At 42.0% G+C, this 23653-nt stretch overlaps 1 protein-coding gene across 1 annotated transcript in view; it reads left to right on the top strand.

Moving 5' to 3' along the window:
• The window catches only part of Chd2 (chromodomain helicase DNA binding protein 2), a 115534-nt gene extending 94675 nt beyond the window's left edge, over positions 1 to 20859 (top strand). Inside the window, exons 35-39 of the mRNA XM_055623046.1 lie at positions 789 to 967; positions 3449 to 3548; positions 6329 to 6542; positions 12041 to 12284; positions 17484 to 20859. Of these exons, the coding sequence (XP_055479021.1) occupies positions 789 to 967; positions 3449 to 3548; positions 6329 to 6542; positions 12041 to 12284; positions 17484 to 17817 (1071 nt within the window). The 3' untranslated portion in view covers positions 17818 to 20859. The remainder of the gene's footprint in view (positions 1 to 788; positions 968 to 3448; positions 3549 to 6328; positions 6543 to 12040; positions 12285 to 17483) is intronic.
• The last annotated feature ends 2794 nt before the right edge of the window (positions 20860 to 23653 follow it).

Raw genomic sequence — 23653 nt, 5'->3', positions numbered from 1 at the left:
GAATGAATGGAAAAAGTGAATAAAATCATTTTCCTGTTCTTCCTTACTATATGTTTATAAATGAAGTAATAGCTGATGCTTCTGTGGCACCATTTTCCCTTGTGTTATTGTGGTTTGTACCAAGGGTCTTGCTCATACTAGCCACATATGTGGCTGAGTTTGGTGGCACATGCTTGTAAGCCCGCCAGTGTGAAAGCAGAGGTAGGAAGATCATAAACTCAAGGCCAGTCTGGGCTACAAAGCAAGTTTCAGGGTAACTTGAGCTACATAGTAATTTATCTTTTCTGTAGAAATGGTTTATACATTTTTATTCTCACAATCAATTGTTTTTCAATTTTTAGTGTTCTATTTGTTCCATTTTAAGAATTGAAATTAAACACTGAAAAATGCCCATGAGTTTCTAGCTGAAATTACGACAGAGTATAGTGTTTTTGTCCTTTCATTATTAAGAAACTTTATGATCATGGTTTTCAGGTTAAGCCTATAATACTGTTCTACATTTGATCTTCTTTGTGGCCATGGCCCTCTTGCAGATGAGGAAGCAGAGCGTTGAGAGAAGCTAAGTCAGGTATCAGAGGTCTTCATGTAATTCCAGACATGGTGATGGCACTTAGACCTCAGAGTATCTCGCATCTGCACTTGTCCCACTCCACTGGTATTACCCACTCCTCCTGTAGTGACGTGTAGCACGAGGGTGGGAAGTGTTGTCCTGGGTCGTAGTGTGTGGACATGGTAATCAAACGCTTTCTTGCAATGGCTCACATTGCTCTGTTGTTGGCCTCTTCCAGTGTAAAGAGAGGATGAGGCCTGTGAAAAAGGCACTGAAACAGTTGGACAAACCCGACAAGGGACTCAATGTGCAAGAACAGCTGGAACACACCAGGAACTGCCTGCTTAAAATTGGAGACCGCATAGCCGAGTGCCTTAAAGCTTATTCAGACCAGGAGCACATCAAATTGTGGAGGAGGTAACACACTCTGGCCTTGAATCTGCCCAGTTTGATTTGACAGTGTGTGGTTGTGCTCTTTTTTTTTTTTTTTTTTTTTTTTAAGTAGACAGCAAAGTCACCCAATAAATCTTTGCCAACAAAATTCATCTGCTTCAACTGAAACAGAGACGCTGAGGAGTGCTGCTTACTGGTTTGCCCCTCATGGCTTGCTCAGCTGGCTTTCTCATAACACCCAGGACCACATGCCAGGAGTAGCACCATCCACAGTGGACTGGGCCCTCCTATGTCAATTATCTATCATGAAAAAGTATGATGGGCTTGCCCAGGCCAGTCTGTGATGACCTTTGCTCAACTCAGGTTCTCTTTTTCCAAGATGACATAAAAGCTTGCCAGTACAGGTACCAACAAATGAAGTGAAACAAAAGTTAAAAGCTCTGAGCTTGGGTTCTCCATTTTTATCTCCTTTAATAAAAGAACTCTATTAGTAATTTAGATTAATGCAAAACATTATGGTTTATATATATACTAATTTATAAACAAGTTTTGTATCCCTTATCAGAGATGCTTAGAACCAGAGGTTTAGATTTTGAAATACTCATAAACATAGGTTTTGAAATACTCATAAAACATAGGTAATGACATGTCTTGGGAGTGGGAACCAATCTAACACAGAATTCACCTTTATTTCATATATACTTAATATACATAGCCTACATAGCAAAGTGCATTTGCATTCTGCCTATGACCCATCATACGAGGGTAAGAGTATAGTTTTCCTCTTGAGGCATCAGTCTCAGGATTTTCAGAACAGGAACACTCAACCTGTATTCCCTTTAGTTATTTTTAGGAAATGACAACTTTCTAAATTAACTGTCAGAATAGTCAAGATGCGCTGCACAGCTACCCAGGATGTTGAGGCAGGAGGATCAAAGGTCAAGACCTGAATAGGTTATAGATTGCCATTAGGGCCAGATTGGCCAAACTAGCGAAACTCTGTATTAAAATGAAAATAAAAAATGGAGTATATAGCTTTGCAGTTGAATGTGTGCCTACCATGTATAAGGCCCTTGCTTTAGTTTCCAGTACTAGAAGGAATTTTGAAAAACTAGTAAGTTGATTTCCATAAACTATATTTACTTTGAGCCCACGTGCTTCATAGTTAATGCATCTCTCTAGTTTATTTTAGTAGATTGGTTTTTGAGTGAAAGGTAGGTTTTCAGAAACCTTGGGCATAAGGCATGCCACACATCGCTGAGTATAAAATGTAGTTTTTGAAACATCTTTCTCCTTAACACTGTTTGCATTTTCCCCTTTACATAGCATATAAAGCTTTCTTTTTACCAGACTAGAGGATAGCAACAGGTCATCTTAGGCTTCCTACTGTGCACTTGGATTTGTTGGTGTTTAAATACCCTGTCACCAGCACTTTTTCATTAAAGAAGTCCTTGGTTTTTAAAAGTTCAAAAATAGTACAAGGTATGACTTTCATAGATAGTATCTATCTAAAAGTAGGTATAGAAGCAGTTTTAGAAGTTCTGTGAAGTAAATGCCTACAGGGCTGGCAAGATGGCTCAGCAGTAAGAGCACCTGGTGTTTTTCCAGAGGATTCAGGTTAATTTTCTGCATCCACATGTTGGCTCATAACCATCTATAACTCCAGACCCTCTTCTTGCCTCCACAGGCACCAGGTATGCACATTGCACACAAAGATACATTCAGACCAATACCCATACACATAAGAAAATAAATAAAAAGAAAAAAATTACCTGCACAAGGGAGGCCAGGGAGGCTGGTTACCTTGAACTGTGAGTGTAAATGAGCTAAGTGGAAATGGTTAAATGAACATAGTCAAAGCTTTAAACAGAGGCTGGAGAGTGGACATCCAGGCTACTGGGAGCGTGTAGGGCCAATTGCAATTTGCTAAGAAGACTGTTGCTCTTTTTACGAGGCCTTAGTAAGCTAAGTGGGTTTCTTCCTGACACAGTGTGGTTACTGTTCAGTGGCCTTGCACTGCACAGCCATAGTGAGAGTGCTCACTGGAAAGCTTGGTTGAGAAGGGACTCTCTCTGACTCACTTTTACTTCCAGGGTCTCCCTGTCTAAGTACCTATCTTTATGCCATTCGTGTGCTATACAGCAATGCCATGGCAGGGTGATAAGCAGTTACTGAACATTTGAAGAACAGATGACAGGCCTTAGTGGTAACAGGTGCTGGGGTTACAGCATGCTCTTCTATACCTGGCGTAGTGCGAGGACTTGAAGAGTACCTCACAGCAACATTGATTACCATCCATAAAATAAATCACATTTTAGCTGGGCGTGGTGGCACACGCCTTTAATTCTAGTACTTGGGGGCAGAGGCAGGTGGATCTCTGTGAGTTCCAGGACATCCAGGACTACATAGAGAAACCCTGTCTTGAAAGAAACAAAACAATACAAAACAACAATAATAAAAACACTTTTTACATTGTTTAATTTACCAGTACTATTTTTCTTTTAGGAACCTATGGATTTTTGTTTCCAAGTTTACAGAATTTGATGCACGAAAACTACATAAGTTATATAAGATGGCTCATAAGAAAAGATCTCAAGAAGAGGAGGTAAAATACATATTTAGTCCTATTTTATTCAAATATATAAAAGTTAGTTACATATGAAATTCCCTTATTTTTGTTTTTCCTTGGGGAGGTAGTGATAAATCCATAGGATTGTTGGTGCTAGATAGGCCACTGGCACTTTGTGTTTTACATGGATTTAGTACAGCCCAATCAGGGTGACAGAAACCAGCACAGGTCACAGAGTGTATCATCTATGATCCAAACATATTATCATAGCGTGTGGTTTTTCATTGTATTAACGTACTCCATGAGTAGCCAGACAGTACAACTGTTGTTTATTAGGTAAAACAGCTGACATATTAGAGAAAATAGTGTTTTAAAATCCTGACAAGGATCTGTACCCTGTGATCTCATGACCCAGATGCTATTTTTTTAGAGCCTAACTTCTTACTTTCATTTTCGTAGCTTGTAGTGTGGCTTGTCTCCTAAGTCCCAGGCTCATACAGAAAGTACATTTCCTATTCTTATATGGGCCATGTACTTGGCATCCATCCAGCTTCTCACATGGAAGAATCCAAACTGCTCACTTAAAGGAGGAGACATAAGTAGTGCCAGCATTTGTTTCCCTTTTCTGAGTAGAGAGGAGGGCATAGAGGTGATTTGGTTTCTGCTGTACAGTCAGCGCTCATGTAGGCCAGCCCTCCTATAGGTCTGCTGCCTTGCCACATGGGCCATGTCCAGATCAGCCACTGGGGTGCAATTGTGAGCGCTGTTCCCCTTTCACTAATGTGTCAGGTCCATGAACACAGAGACTATGTCTTATTTACTACTGTGTCCTCAGCACCTATAGTCATGCCAGGACCAATGTGCACACTTAGAAACACGTGTAGTGTGAACTTAATGCATTATTGACCGGAGAATTGTAACCTTAAAATAGTTCATCATTTAATTTTACACTGAAGCTCATGGTGTAGTGGTAATAGGAATAATAAGTGTGTGTTAGTGAAACTCTAACAATAAACATTTTACATTTATGTATTTATTCATTTTGTGTATGAGAGAGAGAGCAATAAATAGTGCATGGGAGTGCAAGAATGAGCGTTAATCCCATGATGTCCAAGGACAACTTGCAGTAGTCTGTTCTTTCCTCCGTGTGTGTCACGGATCAAACTCAGGTTGTCAGGCTTAGTGTTGAGTGCTTTTACCCATTGAGCCATTTCACCGTCCTCTAATCATTATAAAAATCCATGAAAGATTAGTTGGGAAAGGCCCTTAGATACAAGTTGAGGATCTAGAGTTGGGCACAGAGTGGTGAAGAAATTCATGAAGTTGAGTGACAGATACATTGATAATCAAACTACGGAGAGTATGCTAGCTTAGCCTCTCTATAGGATGGTTGTCTTAGTTAGGGTTATGCTTGTGCTGTGATGAAACACCATGAACAAAGCAAACTTGGGGAGTAAAGGGTTTATTTGGTTTATACTTATTTCATCATCAAAGGAATTCAGGATAGGAACTCAAACGGCAGGAACCTGGAGGCAGGAACTGATGCATAAGCCATGAAGAGGGGCTGCTTATCAGTCCTCCCCGGGGGGGGGGGGGTTGCTCAGCCAGCTTTCTTACAAAACTCAGGACCACCAGCCCAGGGGTAATCACACCTGCAATGGGCTGGGCCTTCCCCCAGCAGTCAGTAATTAAGAAAATGTCCTATAGGCTTGCCTATGGTCCTGTCTTTACAGAGGTATTTTCTCAGTTGAGGCTTTTTCCTCTCAAATGACTTTTCTTTGTATCAAATTGACATAAAACTAGCCAGCACAATAGTTTTTTTAAAATTTGTCAAAAGAGTAGAACATACACTTTTACAGATAAGAGTTTAGTTTAAGGAAGTAATCAAAGGTTAAAGTATGCTTATAATGGGAATGACTAGCATCCAACAATAATGGGAAGATTATGGTCATGTACGTCTTATTGAAGAGTAACACTCAAGCGTTATATTTGGCAGTAATAAACATCTTACAGGGGAAGATATTTTCATAATGTGCTAAATGAAGAAAAGATAGAACTAAATAATATATTTTTTCTAGTCTTTATACACAAAAGGCTTAGATATGGCCAAAACATTTAATTCATTCTCCTCATGGTTAGATTTTTAAATCACTTTACACTTCTAAAGATACTTTTATTTTGGCTGGGCGGTGGTGCTCCATGCTGTTAGTCCCAGCACTCAGGAGGCAGAAGCAGGCGGCAAATCTCTGAGTTTGAGGCCAGGCTGGTCTACAGAATGAGCTCTAGGACAGCCAAGGCTACACAGAGAAACCCTGTCTCAATTTTTTTTTTCTTTTTGAGACTTTTACTTGGATGCAGGAGTGATGTAGCTATAGGATCAGGTATTTAGCTTGAGGACTTTGGTACAATAACTCTACCCACTAGACAGCTAGTAGTTCTTTACTCTGATTAGTCTTGGAAGCTTAGCGGTCATGGTTTTGTGTGGCCAAGATAGTCCACTGAGAGTGCCTGCTGCCTGGCTTCTTAAACAGGAATGGGCTATGTACAGTGATGCCTAGCTATCTTCCACGTGTTCTCCCAAGTGTTTATTAGTGCAGTGACCTAGTATGTCAAAGCCCATAGACGGCTGGTCCCTGTTAGGCTGTTGGTACTGTGGGAGCTCAGTGGAGTTCACAAGCAGTTTTGGTAAGACGTTACTAAATGTAGCTCAAAAATAGAGAGGAACAAAATGGAACTGTTAAAGAGGCAATCTTTATTCTGTTCTCAGGATTTAAGTCTGGGGTCCTAAGCTTTTTGATTTCCTTTTACTCTGCCAGGAACAAAAGAAGAAAGATGATACGCTTGGTGGTAAGAAACCATTTCGACCAGAGGCCTCAGGCTCAAGTCGGGATTCTCTGATATCTCAGTCCCATACCTCACACAACCTTCATCCTCAGAAGCCTCATTTGCCTGCCTCCCATGGCCCACAGATTCATGGACATCCAAGAGATAACTACAGTCACCCCAACAAGAGACACTTTAGTAATGCAGGTAGGCTGCTAGGTAGCTTTTAAAGAAGTATTAAAAAACCCCAGCCATCTTATCTTCCAAGGACCTTTGTACTTCTCCCAAGACCTTGTTGTCTGTTCTTGGTTGAAATAAAACATGAAATAAAGGTCTAGAAGATTAAGGGCTAGCTCTAAATTAAGGGGACCACAGGTATCATAAATAAACAAAGGACACTGGGCAGACTTAGGGGAGCAACTTACATTCTGTGTGAAGTGGGCATTCAAAACTGCTAATACTGAGTTGGTGACAAAAAGAAAACCAAATAGAAAAATGAGCAGTGAATGGTTAGCAGTGCAGAAGCAGCCTGTATTGATAAGAGACTGTTTGGAAACTGTATGTCTGATGAAGGGTTAGCATGAAAAATAGAAGGGACTGGTTAAGAAATGAGCCAAGGATCTGAATAGATAATTCTCAAAAGACGGTCATGAGAATTCTGAAATGCCCCAAACCAGAGGTTTCCAACCTGGGGTTGAGACCCCTTTTGAGTTGAACAACCCTTTCATAGGGTCACATATAAGAGATCCTGTATATCAGATATTTACATTATTATTCAAAACAGTAGCAAAAATACAGTTATGAAGTAGCAACAAAATAATTTTATGATCAGGAGTCACTACAACATGAGGAACTGTGTTAAAGGGTTGCAGCATTAAGAAGGTTGCAAACCACTGCCCTAAATTAAGTTATAGGCCAGACAGGGAGGAGCAGAGGTAAAGGAAAATGATTTTAACCCACACCTTCAAGCTAAACTAGCAGAGAGGGCTGATGATTACCTAATAGGGCTATGCTGCACTTTGCTTTTGAACCAACCGACCAGGATGTAGTAGAAACTTTCTTTATGGACTAGTGTATCTAAGATGCTGACGTCTGTAGCAACCCAGTGCTCTCAATTCCACAGATTTCATTATAATAGAACCTAGCGTTAGGTCCAGTGGACATTTTGCCAGCTGCTATAGCGTCCTGCTGCAGGTGGCTCAGGGACTTCAAACTTGTGGCCTGGCCTTTGACCTTTAGATTAGCAACTGTACCTTAATACACTCCTTATTTCAGAGACCTGTTAGTCTCAAGTTTTAGTAAAGGTGTACAAACCTCCATCTGATATATAGAAAAGCACTCAGCATTATAGACCACAGCAGCACATTGTTAGCAAAGATGTGGAGAAAAAAGTGTCCTTTGCCAATGTTTATAGATTAGCATGACCATTATAGAAAATGTGAGTAGAAGTTCCTAAAAGCATTAAATATAGAACTCTCATGGGAGCCAGCAAACCACTGTTGAGCCACACATCTCAGGTTTATTATTGTTGAGTACTTACTCACAAGAGCCAGCACATGGAATCAACCTAAGTGTCAGTCAGTAGTGAGTGGAGAAAGAAAATGTGGCTGTGTACACACAGGAATACCAGTCATCCATTAGAAGTGACAATGTGATGAGCCCATTGTGTTTAAGAGTGATAGCCAGTGCAGAAAGACAATGCTACATGATTTCTTCTGTGTGCAGAATCTAACAGAGTTGAACTTAGAGGATCAGAGAAGAGAACAATGATTATCCAGGGCCTGGGAGTAAGAGGTGGAGGAAGCTGGCTAAAGAATACTATGGTTAAGAGAAAGATGTTCATGAGAGAAACTGTACAAAATGGTGACTGTAGTTAACAATATATCCTTGAGAACCATTGGGAGGTTTTAAGTGTTTTTTCTACAAACACACAAAAGGTGTGTTCCCTCAGCCATTATATAGTTAATGTGTATTTTAAAACAAGCTGGTCACGGTGGCACATGCCTTTAGTCCTAGAGGAAGGTGTATTTTTGTGAGTTCGAGCTAGTCCAGCCTACAACCCGAGTCCAGGACAGTCAAGGCTACACAGAGAAACCCTGTCTCAAAAAAACAAAACCAAAGATAAAGTAAATATATCATCTTTACTTAATTTTAAAAACTTGAAATTTAATTTTTGAGGCAAAGCTTTAAAAAGAAAAAAGCAAAGTAGATTGAATTAAATTTTGTTAATTTGTTTAGAAAAACATAGAGATAGCCAGGCACCATCCCCCTTTAATCACAGCACTTTGGAGGCAGAAGCAGGTGGATCTCTGTGAGCCAGCCTGATAGACAGAGTGAGTTTCAGGACAGCCAGAGATACATAATAGGGACCCTGTCTGGAAAAGAAAAAAAAAAAAAAAAAAAAAAAAGCCAAGAGTGAAAGAAAACATAGACATAAAACTTAAGGGGAGTGTGGTGGTCAGGAGTCACTACAACATGAGAAACTGTGTGAACGGGTTGTGTCTGTAACCACAGAACTAGAAGGGCTGACCTAGGAGAGTCCTGAGTTCAAATCCCTACACCGAGTAAGAGTTCCTTAAAACAAAAATTCAAAACCCAAATACAGCTATATGTTGTTTAAAAAAAAATAATTAAGAGTTAGGAAATTCATAAAGAAAAGAAAAAGTACTACCCTTATCATTCAGGAAGTTGTAAGGTAGAAAGTTAACAAATTTTTTCATTCATTCTGATCAGCAATAATTAAAAGAAATACACATTAGTTATTAAGGATAGGATTTGCTCTAGTATGTTATAGAAAATAACTTGAAATGAATAAATATATAGCTCCTTTGACCGTGGTTCTGTCTTTTTGGACATCTGTTTTGTAGAATGATGACACATAGCCATATGAGGATGCTATTTAAATACTATATTGGCAAAAAGCTAGGAAGAACTTGAATGCCCACTAACTAGGAGAATGGTTAAATGAATATTAAGATAGTTGTACCCAGTGTTATCAATTATTACAAAGAATTGGCTAAACTAATCATTATGTACTTGCTGGTAATATCAGCACTTGGGAGACTGAGGCAGGAAGAGTACATGTTTGAAGCTATACATAGCAAGGTATTATCTCAAAAAGCACCCCAGCACCAGCATGGTGATTCACAACCACCCATAATACAAATTCTTGAGGATCTGACTCCCTCTTCTGGCCTCTATAGGCACTGCATGCATGTGGTGCGCAGACACCCATCCTGGCAGAGATACTCCGAGATGTAAAAATTTGAGAAAAAAAAAGTAGGAGGAATAATAAGAATCAAACAATAATCAAATCCATGCTTTTGTTTTTTACTTTACTGAGATGAAATTCATATAGTATACAGGTAAGTATTTAAAGGTGAACCATCCATGTAAATGGAATATTCAGTATTTTACCTCTTGTGACTGACATCCTAATTCTGGTGTGAATCAGTACTTAATTCCTTTTTATGGAAGGGTAATATTCCACTCAGGGAATATACCATGTTTTATTCATTCATTGATGAACATTTAGTTTCTCCTTTATTGCTGTTGAATAGTACTAATGTAAACATTTATATCCAAATATTTGCTGAAATGCCTGTTTGTAATTGTTTCAGCTAGGTGCATAGGGTGGGATTGCTGGTTTTATGGTAACTGTCTGTTTGATTTCTGAGGAAGCAAGTATGTCTCCCTTATAGATACTTACGGACTTGTAGAAACAGAAAAAGATGTGAAAGGAAGAGTATAATCACTATTAAGTACTATCTTAGACTAGTAGGAATTGAGGGGAGAGTGTAGGAGTTTAATAATTATTCATTGTTTATTGCTTCACTATTTAAAATAAGTAAAAATTGTTTTTAGAGACAGAAGAGACTTCTGTAAACAATGAGACTTGAAGCATAATGTAAGATTTATTTTACAAAGATTCAGTTTTCCTAGAGTAATAAAGATGAATTACGTTTCTTTCTAAACTTTAGTTCTAGAATTCCACTTGTTTACACGGATACATAGTGTATTGTGTGTTTGAGGCTCCATAGCAGGGTATTATCTTAACACTGAGCCATCTTTCCAGCCCCACAGGATACTATCGCAAAAAAAGCCCCACAGCTCCTGTAAACTTTTTTTTAAAATAGTTCTTTTTTTAAAAGATTTATTTATTTATTATGTATACAATGTGTGTTTGCATGTACACCTGCCTGTCAGAAGAGGGCATCAGATTTCATTATAGATGGTTGTGAGCCACCATGTGGTTGCTGGGAATTGAACTCATGACCTCTGGAAGAGCAGCCAGTGCTCTTAACCTCTGAGCCATCTCTCCAGCTCCGTCCTGTAAACTTTTATACACTAAAAATATAGCTGGGACCCAGGTTCAGTTCAAAGAGTGTGAGTGTGTGTGTGTGCGCACATGTGTGCTGGGTGTGATATATGCCTATAATCAGAAGCTGAGACAGGTGTATCCTCAGTTTGAGGTCAGTTTAGACTTCTTGTAAAAATGTCAAGATTTTTTTTTTTTAAGAAAATCTATTTTCGTTTTCTTTCCTCTCTAAAGAACACTAACTAGGTCAAGTGTGGTGGCACACACCTTTAATCCCAGCATTGGGTAGCAGAGGCAGGCAGACCTATGTGAGTTGAGTGCCAGCTTGGTCTAGGCCAGCCAGAGCTATATAATAAAACTGCAACTGGGTTTTTTATATATATATATATATATATATATATATATATAATTTTATATATCTTAACTGGGAATGGAGACACAGCTTGGGGATTTATTTATTTTTTGTGTATGAGTGTTTTGTTCAAATGTATGTCTGTGTACCATGTGCATGCCAGATGCCCACTGAGGATAGAAGAGGTCATGAAAGCCCCTGGAATTGGAGTTACAGTTGGTTGTGAGATTCCACGTGATTTTGGGAATTTAACTAGGTCCTCTCCAAGAGCAGCAAGTGCTCTTAACCATCAAGCCATGTCTGCATTCCCAGTCACATTTATTTAAAACTCATTGTTCATTAACTTCCTCAATGTCAAAACCACTTCTTTGTGTTATTTCCCATTATATGTTTATTACCTTTTGAGTTTCACTCTTACATTCTTTGGTTATTTTTGCCCAAGTAGGTGGCATGATGCTTTAAAACTTGTTGAAGCTTTAGCTGGTGTTACTGTTCCCAAGAGAAAACTTCCTAGGCTCCAGACAAGGAGGTGCCCTTCTCAGTGTGGCGCCCTAGCTTTCCTGTTCTGGGCTCGGCCCATCAAAGTACTCTAGAGTTTAAAGAAAAGTCCCTAGTTAGAGTTTTTTCAGAAGCTCAACACGATTCATCAGGTTGATCAACTTGAGCTGTGTAAGTAAGGGAATTGCTATGAAACAGTAGTATTGCTTTCCTGATTTCTTTTTTGGGTTCTTAAGTAGATCTCATTTCATTTCTTGAGTAAACCTGCTGCAGATTGGGGCAAGCAAGAATGAAACATGTATGCAGTGGTTTAGAAGATCTTAGAAGGGACAGAGGTGGTACATTTTCTTTTGTCTTAGAAGTTGGTGTCAGCAGAGAAACTGTTAGGACTCATAACTCCCGTTAACAATAAAGGTATAAAGCTTTATAGCTATGAAGTGATAAAGCTAAGAAGGAAGAAATTATTATCTTCTTCTAACATGTGAGCCTTAAGTAGATTCTGCCTTGTGCTGTAGTTATGAAACAATTCTCTTGCAGATCGAGGAGACTGGCAGCGGGAAAGAAAGTTCAACTATGGTGGTGGTAATAATGCCCCCTGGGGCAGTGACCGGCACCATCAGTATGAGCAGCACTGGTACAAGGATCACCATTACGGTGACCGGAGGCATATGGATGCCCACCGTTCTGGAAGCTACCGACCTAATAACATGTCCAGAAAGAGACCGTATGAGCAGTACAGCAGCGACCGAGACCACCGGGGACACAGAGACTATTATGACAGGTGTGTAGAAAATTGTGAGACAGCATGCACTGACCTGTGTGTGGGAGGGAAGGTGGTGATGATTATTCATGTCTGACTGTCTAGTGGGTATTGAGCACCTATCGTGATGTGCCAGCTCTCAGGACAACATGCTCAGGATACTGGAAGGAAGGCTGCTTTTTTAGATGTATTTCCTGCTTTATACATTTGGGTGTTTTGACTGCGTGTGCATATGTATGTCGTGCGTGTGCTTGGCACCTCAGGGGGTCAAAAGAATATGTTAGATTTCTGGACGTTGAGTATAGAGGACTGTGAGCCACCGTGTTGGTATTGAGAAGATTGTGAGCCACTGTGTTGCTATTGGGAGCTGAATCCATGTTGTCTGCAAGAGATGCAAGTGCTCCTAACCCTGAGGCATCTCTCCAGCCTCACTCCCTTTCAAAAAGTATTTGTTCTTGAAGAACTTCATCCATGCACATCGTATATAATTTTGGTCATTTCACCCCCCATACCTCCCTACCCTGCTGCAATTCTTCTTGCAGCAGGCCTCCTTTCTACTTTGTTGTCGTTTCTGTTGTGACCTAGTGAGCTTTCTTGTGTTTGCTGGGCGAGTGGAGTGGGGTGTACTAATGGCGTGGTTGGCCTAGGAGTAGCTGCATCACTGGAGAAACTGACGCTGCTCTCCCAGAAACCTTTCTGTGTTTTTATTTTTAAATCAGCATATAACGTGTATTAGATACCACCATGACATTTTTGAACAAAGTTGTTTTGTGGTTTTGCATCCCCCTGTCTCTCCCACCTTCTTACTATCCATGTTCTCTCCTTGTAACTCCCTTCCAATGCTTTTCCCCTTTCATGTCCCGTGTTTCCTTTCAGCCCCATGTCCCCATACTTTTTCATCACATAATATGTCCTCTCTTGGTTTCCTTCCTAGATTTGTAGGTATTTTTCCTATGCTTAACCCAGTTTACATGTATACAATATAGGCTAGTATCTATGTGTGAGGGAGAACATTCGATTCTTGTTTTTCTGAGTTTGTGTCACCTTATGTAGTATCATGCCTTCCAGATTATCCATTTCCCTGCAAATTTCAGAGAAGCAGAGTTGGGACGTTATCTGCGACTCATTAGCTAGCCAGCTTAGCCTAATCTGTAAACTACAGGTCTCAGCGATAGATCTTGTTTCAGGAAACAAGGTTGGGGCAGTGAGACATTTAACTGGTAAAGGTGCTTGCAGCCAAGCCTGATGACCTGAGTTTAGTCTGCACACATATGATGGCATATATGTGCACACACATACACACAAAATTAATAGATGAATAAATTAATGTAATGATATTTCTTTAAAAGGTGAATAGTGCCTGAGGTTTGGTAACTGAGCCTGGCTTCTGGCCTCCACATTCATGTGCCTCACACACCTGAACATATATCCACACACACCTACACATGTGAACATACACATGGAATAGAGTCAACAGGGATAGGCCCTCCGCCTTATTTTAGGTGGCAGGCCTTCTGAGGTGGGTAGCAGTCTGTGGTCCTTGCCTACCTGGATCCAGTAATTTAAGTTAGGGCCCTTGGAAGTTGTCCCTTCTCTACAGCCACACAGTGCCATTAGTGAGGTGATAAGCCTGTTTCAGATTATGAGTTGGCAAGTGTGGAAAGAATACTGTGGTTTTACCAGACTTTAATTCAGCATCTGGCTATTGATTGAACTGCATAGCAGCTATGGTCTCCCTTGGGCTGATGTTATGCTTTGTGTTTAGACTGCACCGTGAATTTAAAGTGGGGCAAAAAGTGTACATCCTTTCCATGTCCTGCTGTTGTTTTGGAAGATCTGCATTTAGATGAGTAACAGTAGCCTGCATTAGCCACCTCATGAATGAGCCTCCACGCTCACTGCCAGCCGGTTTCCCATCATCTCGTCTGGCTCCTTTGTGCAGGTCTGCATTTCTGCCTGGTCTGTCTTTGCTCTTCCTTCTGTTTTACTGAAGCTGCACTGTGAGAAGGTGTTTACTTTGAAGGGTATTTTTGCTGGGCATAAAGTTTTAGATTGCCAGTTTCAGCACTTACAGAAACTGTTGTCTGCTTACATGCTTGCTGAAAAAATTTTTTTGTTCTTCTTTTTCCTTCTTAAAGACTGTGACTGTTTCATTCCCTGTTTGTGTTATATATCATATGCTATAATACCTGCCTGCCTGCACTCCCTGCCTCCTTACTTTTTTTTTTTTTTACATTGAAGCTCTGGCACAGTTTTCTTTGTGTTTTTTGTACTCATGAATTATTTAATTTCTTTGGATATGTAGGGTTATCATACCCATAAATTAGGAAGATTTTCAGTATTTTTTCAAATACTGTTGTCATCTTTCATTGCTCTCCTTTGGAAACTCAAATTGTTCTCAATATTTTCCTGCTTTGAAGTGTTGGTGTACTGACTAGGTTATATTTATCAATTGCTTCAGTACACTTAATTGCTAATTATTTCATTTGGGTCAGTTTAAGTTGATTAGCTTGTCATTATGTATCATATTCTCTTGGTACTTTCCATGCCTAGTAATTTATTAGGTGCTCTGTAAAATACCATTGACAATAATATACTTTGCACATGCTCACGTGTGTATGTGTGTGTGTGCGCGCACACACACACACACAACCTGTTCTGGCATTTTTTATTTGTTCCTTGTGACTTCTTGGGTTTATTCATTCCTCTCTTAAGATTGATATATTCTGTATTTTTGTTGTTTGTTTTTTGTGTAGCCTTGGCTGTCCTGGACTCACTGTATAGACCAGGCTGGCCTCAAATGCACAGAAATCTACCTGCCTCTGCCTCCTACAGTGCTGGAATTACAGACAAGCACCACTGCACCCAGCTTGATACATTCTTTCTAACATCCTCTGTAGAACTAGCATAGTGGTCACAAATTCTTTTAGTCCAGGGCTTTTCAACCTATGTGTCATGCCCTTTTAGGGGTAGAATAACACTTTCACAGGTCACCTCAGGCCATTGGAAAATATAGATATTTATATTACGATTCATAATAGTACAAAATAGTTATGATTCATAAATAGTATGAAGATCATTTGTGGTTGGGGATCACCATAATATGAGGAGCTGTATTAAAGGGTCACAGCATTAGGAAGGTTGAGAACCACTGCTTTAGTCAGTTTTTATCATGAATTTTTAATCTTATTATTTTTTAAAGATTATTTTTCCTTTTATTTATGTGTAGCTGTTGTGTGTATCTGCATGTGAGTGTATACATATGAGTGCATATACCTAAGGAGTCCAGAGGCATCAAATTCCCCTGGAAGTGGGGTTATAGATGGTTGGGAGCCTCTTGACTGATGAGGGTACTAAGAACTGAACTTGGGTCCTCTGGAAGAGCAGCAAGTGCTCTTAACCACCGAGCTATCTTTCTAGCCCCTCTCCTTCAATTTTAAGAGATTGTTTTGCTGGGTATAATAGTCTGGCTGACAGTTGTGTTATTTCAGGACTTGAAGTACAGCTTTCCAGGCCCTTCTGCTATAAAGATTTCTGTCTAGTGTTACTCTATTGCAATCAGGTGTTTTCCCATAGGCCTGCCTTTACAGACAACTTGGATTTTCTTTATTCCAATTTTAAATATCTGTTATTCTATATTTTTAATATTTAAACTATAATATGTCATGGAGCTTTTTGTTTTTGTTTTTTTCTGGTCTTGTTTGTTTATTTGTTATTTTCTAGGTCTCTTGTACCTGGGTGGACATCTTTTTTTTTTTTTTTTCTAGGTTTGAAGAATTGTCTTCTTTGATTTTATTAAAAGTTTTCTCTATTCTTTCACTATGGTATTCTCTTTCATGCCATAATTCAGAGGCTAGATCTTTTAATGGTATCCCAGACTTCTTTCATGTTCTAGTCATGTTTTCTTTTACAACTTTCTCATTGACATTTATAAAGTAATTCAATCCAGTTCCCTACTCTGTTTTCCATCCCAACTCTTGTTTGACATGATCCATTCTATTGCTGTGGTTTTCCACTAAGGGTTTTAATTGGTTTATTGAGGTTTTCGTTTCCAGTATCATTTCAGTGTGGATTTCGTTCAACAATTCAAACTTTGTTTTCATGTTTTGGATTGCCTTCCTCATTCCATACATCTTTGTCTTCAAGTTGTTTGCCCATAGTGAAATCACGCTTTTAAATTATTTGGAAGGTCTTCCAGGTCATTTTCACTAAGAGTCATTACTATAGATTTGGGTTTTTTTGGAGACATGTTGCTTACTTACTTATTTTTGTAGTTACTTACTTATTTATTTTTGTACGTGTGTTTTTGTTGAGGTTTGCACATCTGGAGTTCATTTGGGTTGAGTTTTTCTTTTTTTGTTTGAGTCACCTTTCTTTTAGCAGAGGACTTTACCTTGCTCAGGACTCACAGCAGCGTTGATAGGGAGACATCCTGTCTTAGTCTGCTATTTGATGCTACAGCCTCCATTTCAGGTTCTTTTGCTTATCTGCTATGGCCTGATACCTTTAGTCATGCCTAGGAGCTTAGAACAAGTTTCCACTGGCTATGTGGACTTTTCCTGGGTCTAAAGGCCAGATAGGACAACTGGAATGCCCCAGTCAGGCAGCTGGTAGGACTCTGGGTCTCTGGGTCACATGGAGTAATAGCAATATCCCTGATGGGGAGTGCCTTGAGACCTGGTGAGTTTGGAGAGAAAAGGGCCAGGAGGAAGTGGCAGTCCCCAGCAAGCAGCTGTCTGGTTTGTCCAGCTAGACATGTAGGTAGCCTACCTCATGTGTAGTGTTTAGAGAGTTCCTGGTAGGGTGAGTCAACTTGTAAAACAACTTTAGGCAGCCTTATTGCTGAATATCTAGGTTCATTCTGGGTTTTGCTGCTGTTAATAATTTTTGTGTATATTTTTCTTGTGAGCATGGTGAAGAAATATGAAAATATGTATAGTTGTGGTTTTCTGAAGGGAGAGTGAGTTCACAAAGCTGTCAGTGATTGTCCAAGTGTGTTCATATGTTACTGCAGCTTTGAAGAGTGTCTGTCATGTCATAGGATGCCTTTTACCAATCTGCGTGAAACAACTGACCATTTCCGTGTCTTGTGTTTATGTGTGGGCTTTGTCTTGCTGCTGGTATGGGTCCATATGTGTATGAGGAAATGGCAGCAGAAGATGGAAAAGGACTAGGAATCTGGCTTTGGTCTTTCAGCTGATCTCTGCATCTCTTTTTCAGGCACCATCATGACTCCAAGCGGAGGAGGTCAGATGATTTTAGGCCCCAGAATTACCATCAGCAGGATTTCCGGCGAATGTCTGACCACCGACCCACTATGGGTTACCACGGCCAGGGACCCTCAGACCATTACCGCTCTTTCCACACAGACAAGTTGGGGGAATATAAACAGCCCCTGCCCTCATTGCACACTGCAGTCTCAGATCCTCGCTCACCCCCTTCCCAGAAATCTCCCCATGACTCCAAATCACCCTTGGATCACAGATCTCCTTTGGAGAGATCACTAGAACAGAAAAACAACCCAGATTATAACTGGAATGTCCGGAAAACATAAAGGACATCTCTGGAAGGTGAGAGAGCGCAGGAGTCATCAAGCACTTGGACATTGTGGTCTGGTCCAGCAGTGGCCAGTGGTCAGGCTGGTGAGTGGAGTTCCTGGATACCCTGCTGCTGAATCCACTAACTGGGCGGCTGAAGGAGCACTTGAAGGAGTTGGAGGCCTTCGTCTGCTGCTTTGGTTGGGTCTCCACTTGCGCACTTTGGCACCCATCCCGTCCTAGCCTGTGGTGGCCTCCCACCTCCATGGGTGCTAGGAGGAGGTGACTGTGTGCCAGCTTCATTGGGCTGCTTCCTCTGTGAAGGGATCTGGGATCTTGAGAGTCAATGAGTGTTATATTCAGCATGAGTGACCAGAGCAAGGACCTGCTGGACAGTGTGGGATTGGTTCACTATGACACGAGGGATGCTGCTGATGGGAAGTGGGAAGTGGGGTCACAGGGCGTGTTTCACACTGCAAGACTTGAAAGGGGAGCAGGTATATCCCTCAGATTTGTTCTTGGGAGAAATGATACACTTGGTCTCATTATGTGAAGTGAGGTGGGGATAAAGAGACAGGGGAAATGACTTCCACCGTGACCTCCTCCCTACCAACACTAATTTTTCCCACACTATCTTTGTACATTTCAAAGGTTGGGTCTTCTGGGTGGAGTTCATTTTCCCTCTTCATCAGGGAGAGTTGGATCCCTCTCGCCGACTTTAGAGTACTGTGACTTGGGCATCATTGATGCCAGCGTGGGTCTTATTTGTCTGGGGAGTGGGCTAAGTGGGTGTAGGGGTGGAGATGGGGGGGTGGGGGTAGTATAACCAGGAAATGGGAATCCCTGGTGGGTTTCTGATTCCTGTGGTGAGAAGGAAAGTCACAGGTCCAGGAGATGGAAATGAAGATGGCCTGCTGATGAGGTAGCTGCTGGGGAGCCCAGAGGTGGGGCTCTCATGCAGAGAGGGGCGGGATGCCTAATGTGGGCATTGGTAGTGCTAGGAAGGGGGAGCTTTCAGTATTGGAGTGGGTCAGCGAATGTAGCTGCATCTTGGTTTCTTTACACAGCTTGAAGAGGCAGGCTATACAGACCCAAACATCTTGACAGTCCAGGTGAAAATCGCTAAGTGCAGTGGTTACATTTCCATTACAAGTTGGAACTCAGTAGAATCAAACCCTGTTTCTTTAAGATCTGTAGAGTATAAGCCGAAGTTAATTCCCCCCCACACCACACACCACACACACACACACACATCAAAAGCATCCATGATTGGGGTAGCTGAGCAGCAAGCAAGATGTCAGGAGGCCTGTTAGCATTGGGTTGGGTTGGGTTGGGTTGGGTTGGGTTGTGGGACTGACAGGTCGTATCACTGAATGGCTCTTCTCAGTCTATGGATACTGGGCCAGGGCCTTTGGTTTTACTCACTTTCTGTATAGCTTGCCAGTATTGTTAGGGTATCCAAAGCCTTTCTAGATGGAGACAGGAAAACTGACTTGAACATAGGGTATGGTATGCTTCTGTAAGAATCCAGGCTCATTCTGGGTTGATGAAAAGTCTTGTTTTGGACTTATGCAGGGTTTGGCTCCCTGAACTTGGTGGTGGGGAGGCTCATCCCAGGCAATACCATTAACGACTTTTCCCAAGACAAGCTTGAGTTATGTCCTTGAGTGAAACATCTGGCCATGGCATGGCTGTGGTGGGCCATTGCTTCTGCTGCTTAGAGCACCATGGCCTCTGGCTGGTGCTGAGTTAGCCCCTGCAGCTAGTGCTCAGTAGACCATCATCTTCTTGACTCCTCATGGTACTTGGGTCCTTCACTCCAACCATGTGCATGCATGACTTGCAGCAAAGCCCACTGGCTGCATGGGAGACCCCTGGCTATAGTCTCCTGCCTGGTGGCCTGCCATGACTTCTCAGTTGAAGTCTGAAAGTCAGGTCTACTTTGGCCACACAGTGAAAAGTAAACCATAGGTGGAACTTCTTGCTGATAACATTGACACTAATCTGTCTTTGGTTGGCTGGGCTCTTTGATGCTGGGAGGACAGCAAGAATGAGAGGTACCCTGTGAAAGGTGGAGGCCTTGCCTTTCCATTCCCACCTAGGTCTTTCAACTTGTTGGTAGAAGTTACAAGTTATTCTCAAAGATGTCGCATCATGAGGAAAAAGGAACTTCCTTTTGTTCACATTCAGGACTATAGTGCCATAAAATGTAGCAAAAGGCAGTATTGGCCAGATCAGTGTTACATTGATTCTAAGATTACAGTATCTCCCATCAAACGTGTTTTAGGTGTCGAAATGTGTTTGAAGAGTGGGTTGGGAGAAGGGTATTCCTCTTGCTTTAAACCGGTATGTGCATCACATGCTTATATCACAAGTTTGCATAGGTGGGAGAAGCTGCCAGTGGAGTTCTGTGGAGCCTGGCTTTGAGCAGCTCACTGTTGAGGAAATGGCAGGACTTGAGGAAGGAGAGTGAGTGTTGCCAAGGCCTGAGGTACTGTGATGCACTGTGGCCCTAGAAAAGGAAGGTTGAAGCCTCTGCTGATCACTATGTCCTCTCAGCTTGGCCAGCCTGCAGGAGCCCAAATCTGACGGTCCTTCCTTGTACTCTGTGTAGTCATTCCTTAAGCCCCACAAAGGGAACGCAAACATTTCTCACTGTGCTGCTGGTGTTCTGACCTGGTGTGTCTGGCAGTTGCATCAGGCTTTGCAGAGCAAAGTGATTCACTTTAAGTGTTCACACACAGCAACACTGAAATCCTACAGACCAAAACCCACATGTCAGCAGGAACCATGGTCCAGGCCCAGCACCTGTGGTCTTCTAGTTGAGGCCAGCGGTGTTGGGTGAAGAGAGCCATGCCAAGGGTCCAGGCTGCTTTAGCCCATCTGTGCCCTACTCATTTGGGGACAGGTGGTTTTTCTTGTAAACTTGTGGACTTTTGAAACCTGTTGACTAAACAGTAATTAATTTATATTTGTGAAAAATGCCACTGTCCTAGTGATTTCTGATGTAAATAATGTTGTTTATATAGTATGTATTAAAATTTTCCTACATTGTAAAACTGTTGTACTTTTGATTCTTATATATTAAAAAATGTTACTAAGGATTTTTAGAATTGGGCTAGCCAGTTGCATTAAATTCTGGTGCAAGGGGAGTGCCATGAAGATGCCACCCTGGTCTCCTAACCCTGCTGGTTGCACAGTCATGTGGCCAAACATGCTCACAGCTTGGTTGATGGAGTTTAAGTTGCATTTGTTGTTGTTGTTGTTGTTGTTGTTGTTGGTGGTGGTGGTGGTGGTGGTGGTGGTTCTAAGTAGTTTTCTGGTCTTGAACACCTTCAGGCCACATCCTGCAGCTGTGCACTGCAGAGAACAGCAAAGAGCCATTAAAACTGATAGTTATGAAGGAGCACCCTCAGCGTCTCTGGAGGTCCTTGGGGGTCCTGCCTAGAATGTCCACCTCTGTCTAGAAAGAAGTAACGACACTAGGTCTGCCAGCCTGCAGCTTTAGTGCAGTTAACAGTTGGGTTTTAATTTTTTAAATATTTATTATGTATACACTTTTCTGTCTGCATGTATACCTGCACGCCAGAAGAGGGCACCAGATCTCATTATAGATGGTTGTGAGCCACCTTGTTTCGGGAATTGAACTCAGGAACTCTGGAAGAGCAGCCAGTGCTCTTAACCTCTGGGCCATCTCTCCAGCCCGGGTTATAAATTCTTGAATGGGGAAAAGTACTTTTCTTATGGAAACAATGACACAAATGGTAAGTTGCAGTTTCACACAGAGGCAGGCTCAGTTCTGACATGGTCCACACGGAGGAAAGGTATGGCTAGTGGGTGGAGATCCTCATTGGAAGGAGTGTAGGAGAATCTTGCCCAGGCCCAGGGGTTCTTACTGGTACATAAATGTCTTCGAAGCCAAGCTCAAATCTTTGTGATTCTCTTAATTCTTAGTACCAAGTAAACCCATGTGTCCGTTGAGCAGTGAGAGTAACTGGGACTCTAGCCTGCTAGTTGTCCAGTACTGTTGGGTGCAAACCTGGCCTGGCAGAAGGCAGCTGGATTTGTAACGCCTGCAGTTAGTTCCTGAGTGGAGAACTATGAAGGGCTGTTCCTGTGAAGAAATGACTGTTAATCCCTCTGCCTCACTACGCAACTGGAACGGCTCCGGGAAACTTTTAAGAACAAGTGCTGCAATACTGAGTTTTATGATTTACAACAGTGACAAGGCTTCGAAAGCCCACTGCTGCCAACATGCCTGCCTTTTACTGGAAGCTGCAGGCCTGGGGCCCTCACCTCCCAGCTCCTCCCTGGCGGGAACTCAGATGCTTGGCAAACACCACAAATCCTGCTCAATTAGTGCCAACAGAAAGGTCACTTACTGAAAACGAAGGACCAGCAGTTTGCCAGAACAGAACGGAGCTCGTGGCTCTTAAAGGAGCCACACTAGCATTGCTATTGAGGCTTTAACTGAAAGCCTCTTCCATCATACGTCCTGTCAGAACCTTTTTCTGGCCCATGCTGCCTCCTGGCTTGCATGATTGTTTTGTGGAGTAGGCTGTAGTTGCAGCTGGACCAGATAAAACTTTTCTGTATTCCTCTGATCATGGTGGCGCCCTGCTCAGCACCTGCTGGTGGCACACTTCCTTGTGTGACAGGTCTTGGGGATTTCCTGGTCAGTTTTTTGTCAAAATGTCTTGTCCCTGGCCACACTGCTCACTGGCTTTGTGTGGGAGTAAAGATCAGACTTACAGTCTTTACCTGATCCATATCTCAGAGTAAGTAAGCAGGGAGAGTTCATGTGGGATTTCTGCCTTCCCTGGAGTTCTTGCTAACTACAGACACTATTGTGGCATTTGGGTGGCATAAAGGAACTCACAAGAGTCAGAGCCATGCCCTATTTTGTCTCTACCAGGAAGCATATTGAATCGCAAATTGATGTCTTGTATGAGTGTGCATACAAGGTGGAAGAGAAGGCCTGAAGGCCACCGGGAAATAGACATTGTTCTGTCCTTAGTTGTGGACAGAGCCAGAGGACAGCTGGATAGATTGACTAGGACGAAGCTTGTCCATCTTGGAGGGCAGGCCTTGCTCGGTACTGAACCCCAGTCAGTGGCTTGAAGAAGAGGCTTCTGCAAAGCCACAGCTTGCTCTGGAACCCAGCGGGGATGGCAGCCATCCAGAGACTCCAGTAGGATCAGAAAGACACTGCTGGGACCAGATCCTGAAGACAGGCTGTCCATCAGAGTTTTGAACCAGAATCTTGGACCCTGCATTTTTGGAGTTTATATGTTAGCTGGGTGGATACTCTAGGCAAGCAAACGGTAAGTGAGCAAAGTATCACCTAAGGGAGAATATAGTTAAGGTGCTGGTCGCCAGCCTCAGGCACAGGGGATGAGAAAAGGCCTATAGGCCAGAGGGTGCCAAGGTGTGTGTTAGACTGGGACTTGAACCTTGGTATTTGTTCTCTCTCTGCATTCATTACTAAATTTGCACTCTGTTATCCTATAGGAACTGAAGTACCATGATGAAGGCCTTGCAGGACACACAAGCTGTGCTTGGTTGGCCACACTGAAAGGGAGGATGACGGGGCCGCTAGAGGCCCTGAAGGTGAGAGACCTCCCCTGCAACCTGACCGTGTTTGCTTTCTATTTCTTCAGTAAACACAATGACCAAAAGCAACTTGAGGGAAAGGGTTTGCTTCATCTTAGCCCTTGAAGAGAAATTAGGTTAGGAACTTGAGGCAGGAATTGAAGCAGAGATTATGGAGAAATGATGCTTATTGGCTTGCTCTCCATGGCATGCTTATACCCAGGACCACCAGCTACCCAGGGGTAGCACTGCCCACAGTGT

This window comes from Psammomys obesus, unplaced genomic scaffold, assembly GCF_907164565.1.
Source record: "Psammomys obesus unplaced genomic scaffold, mPsaObe1.curated_primary_1811, whole genome shotgun sequence".
Lineage (NCBI taxonomy): Eukaryota > Metazoa > Chordata > Mammalia > Rodentia > Muridae > Psammomys > Psammomys obesus.
The sequence above is the reverse complement of the archived record's forward strand: the minus strand, read 5'-3'. Positions and strand labels throughout refer to the sequence as shown.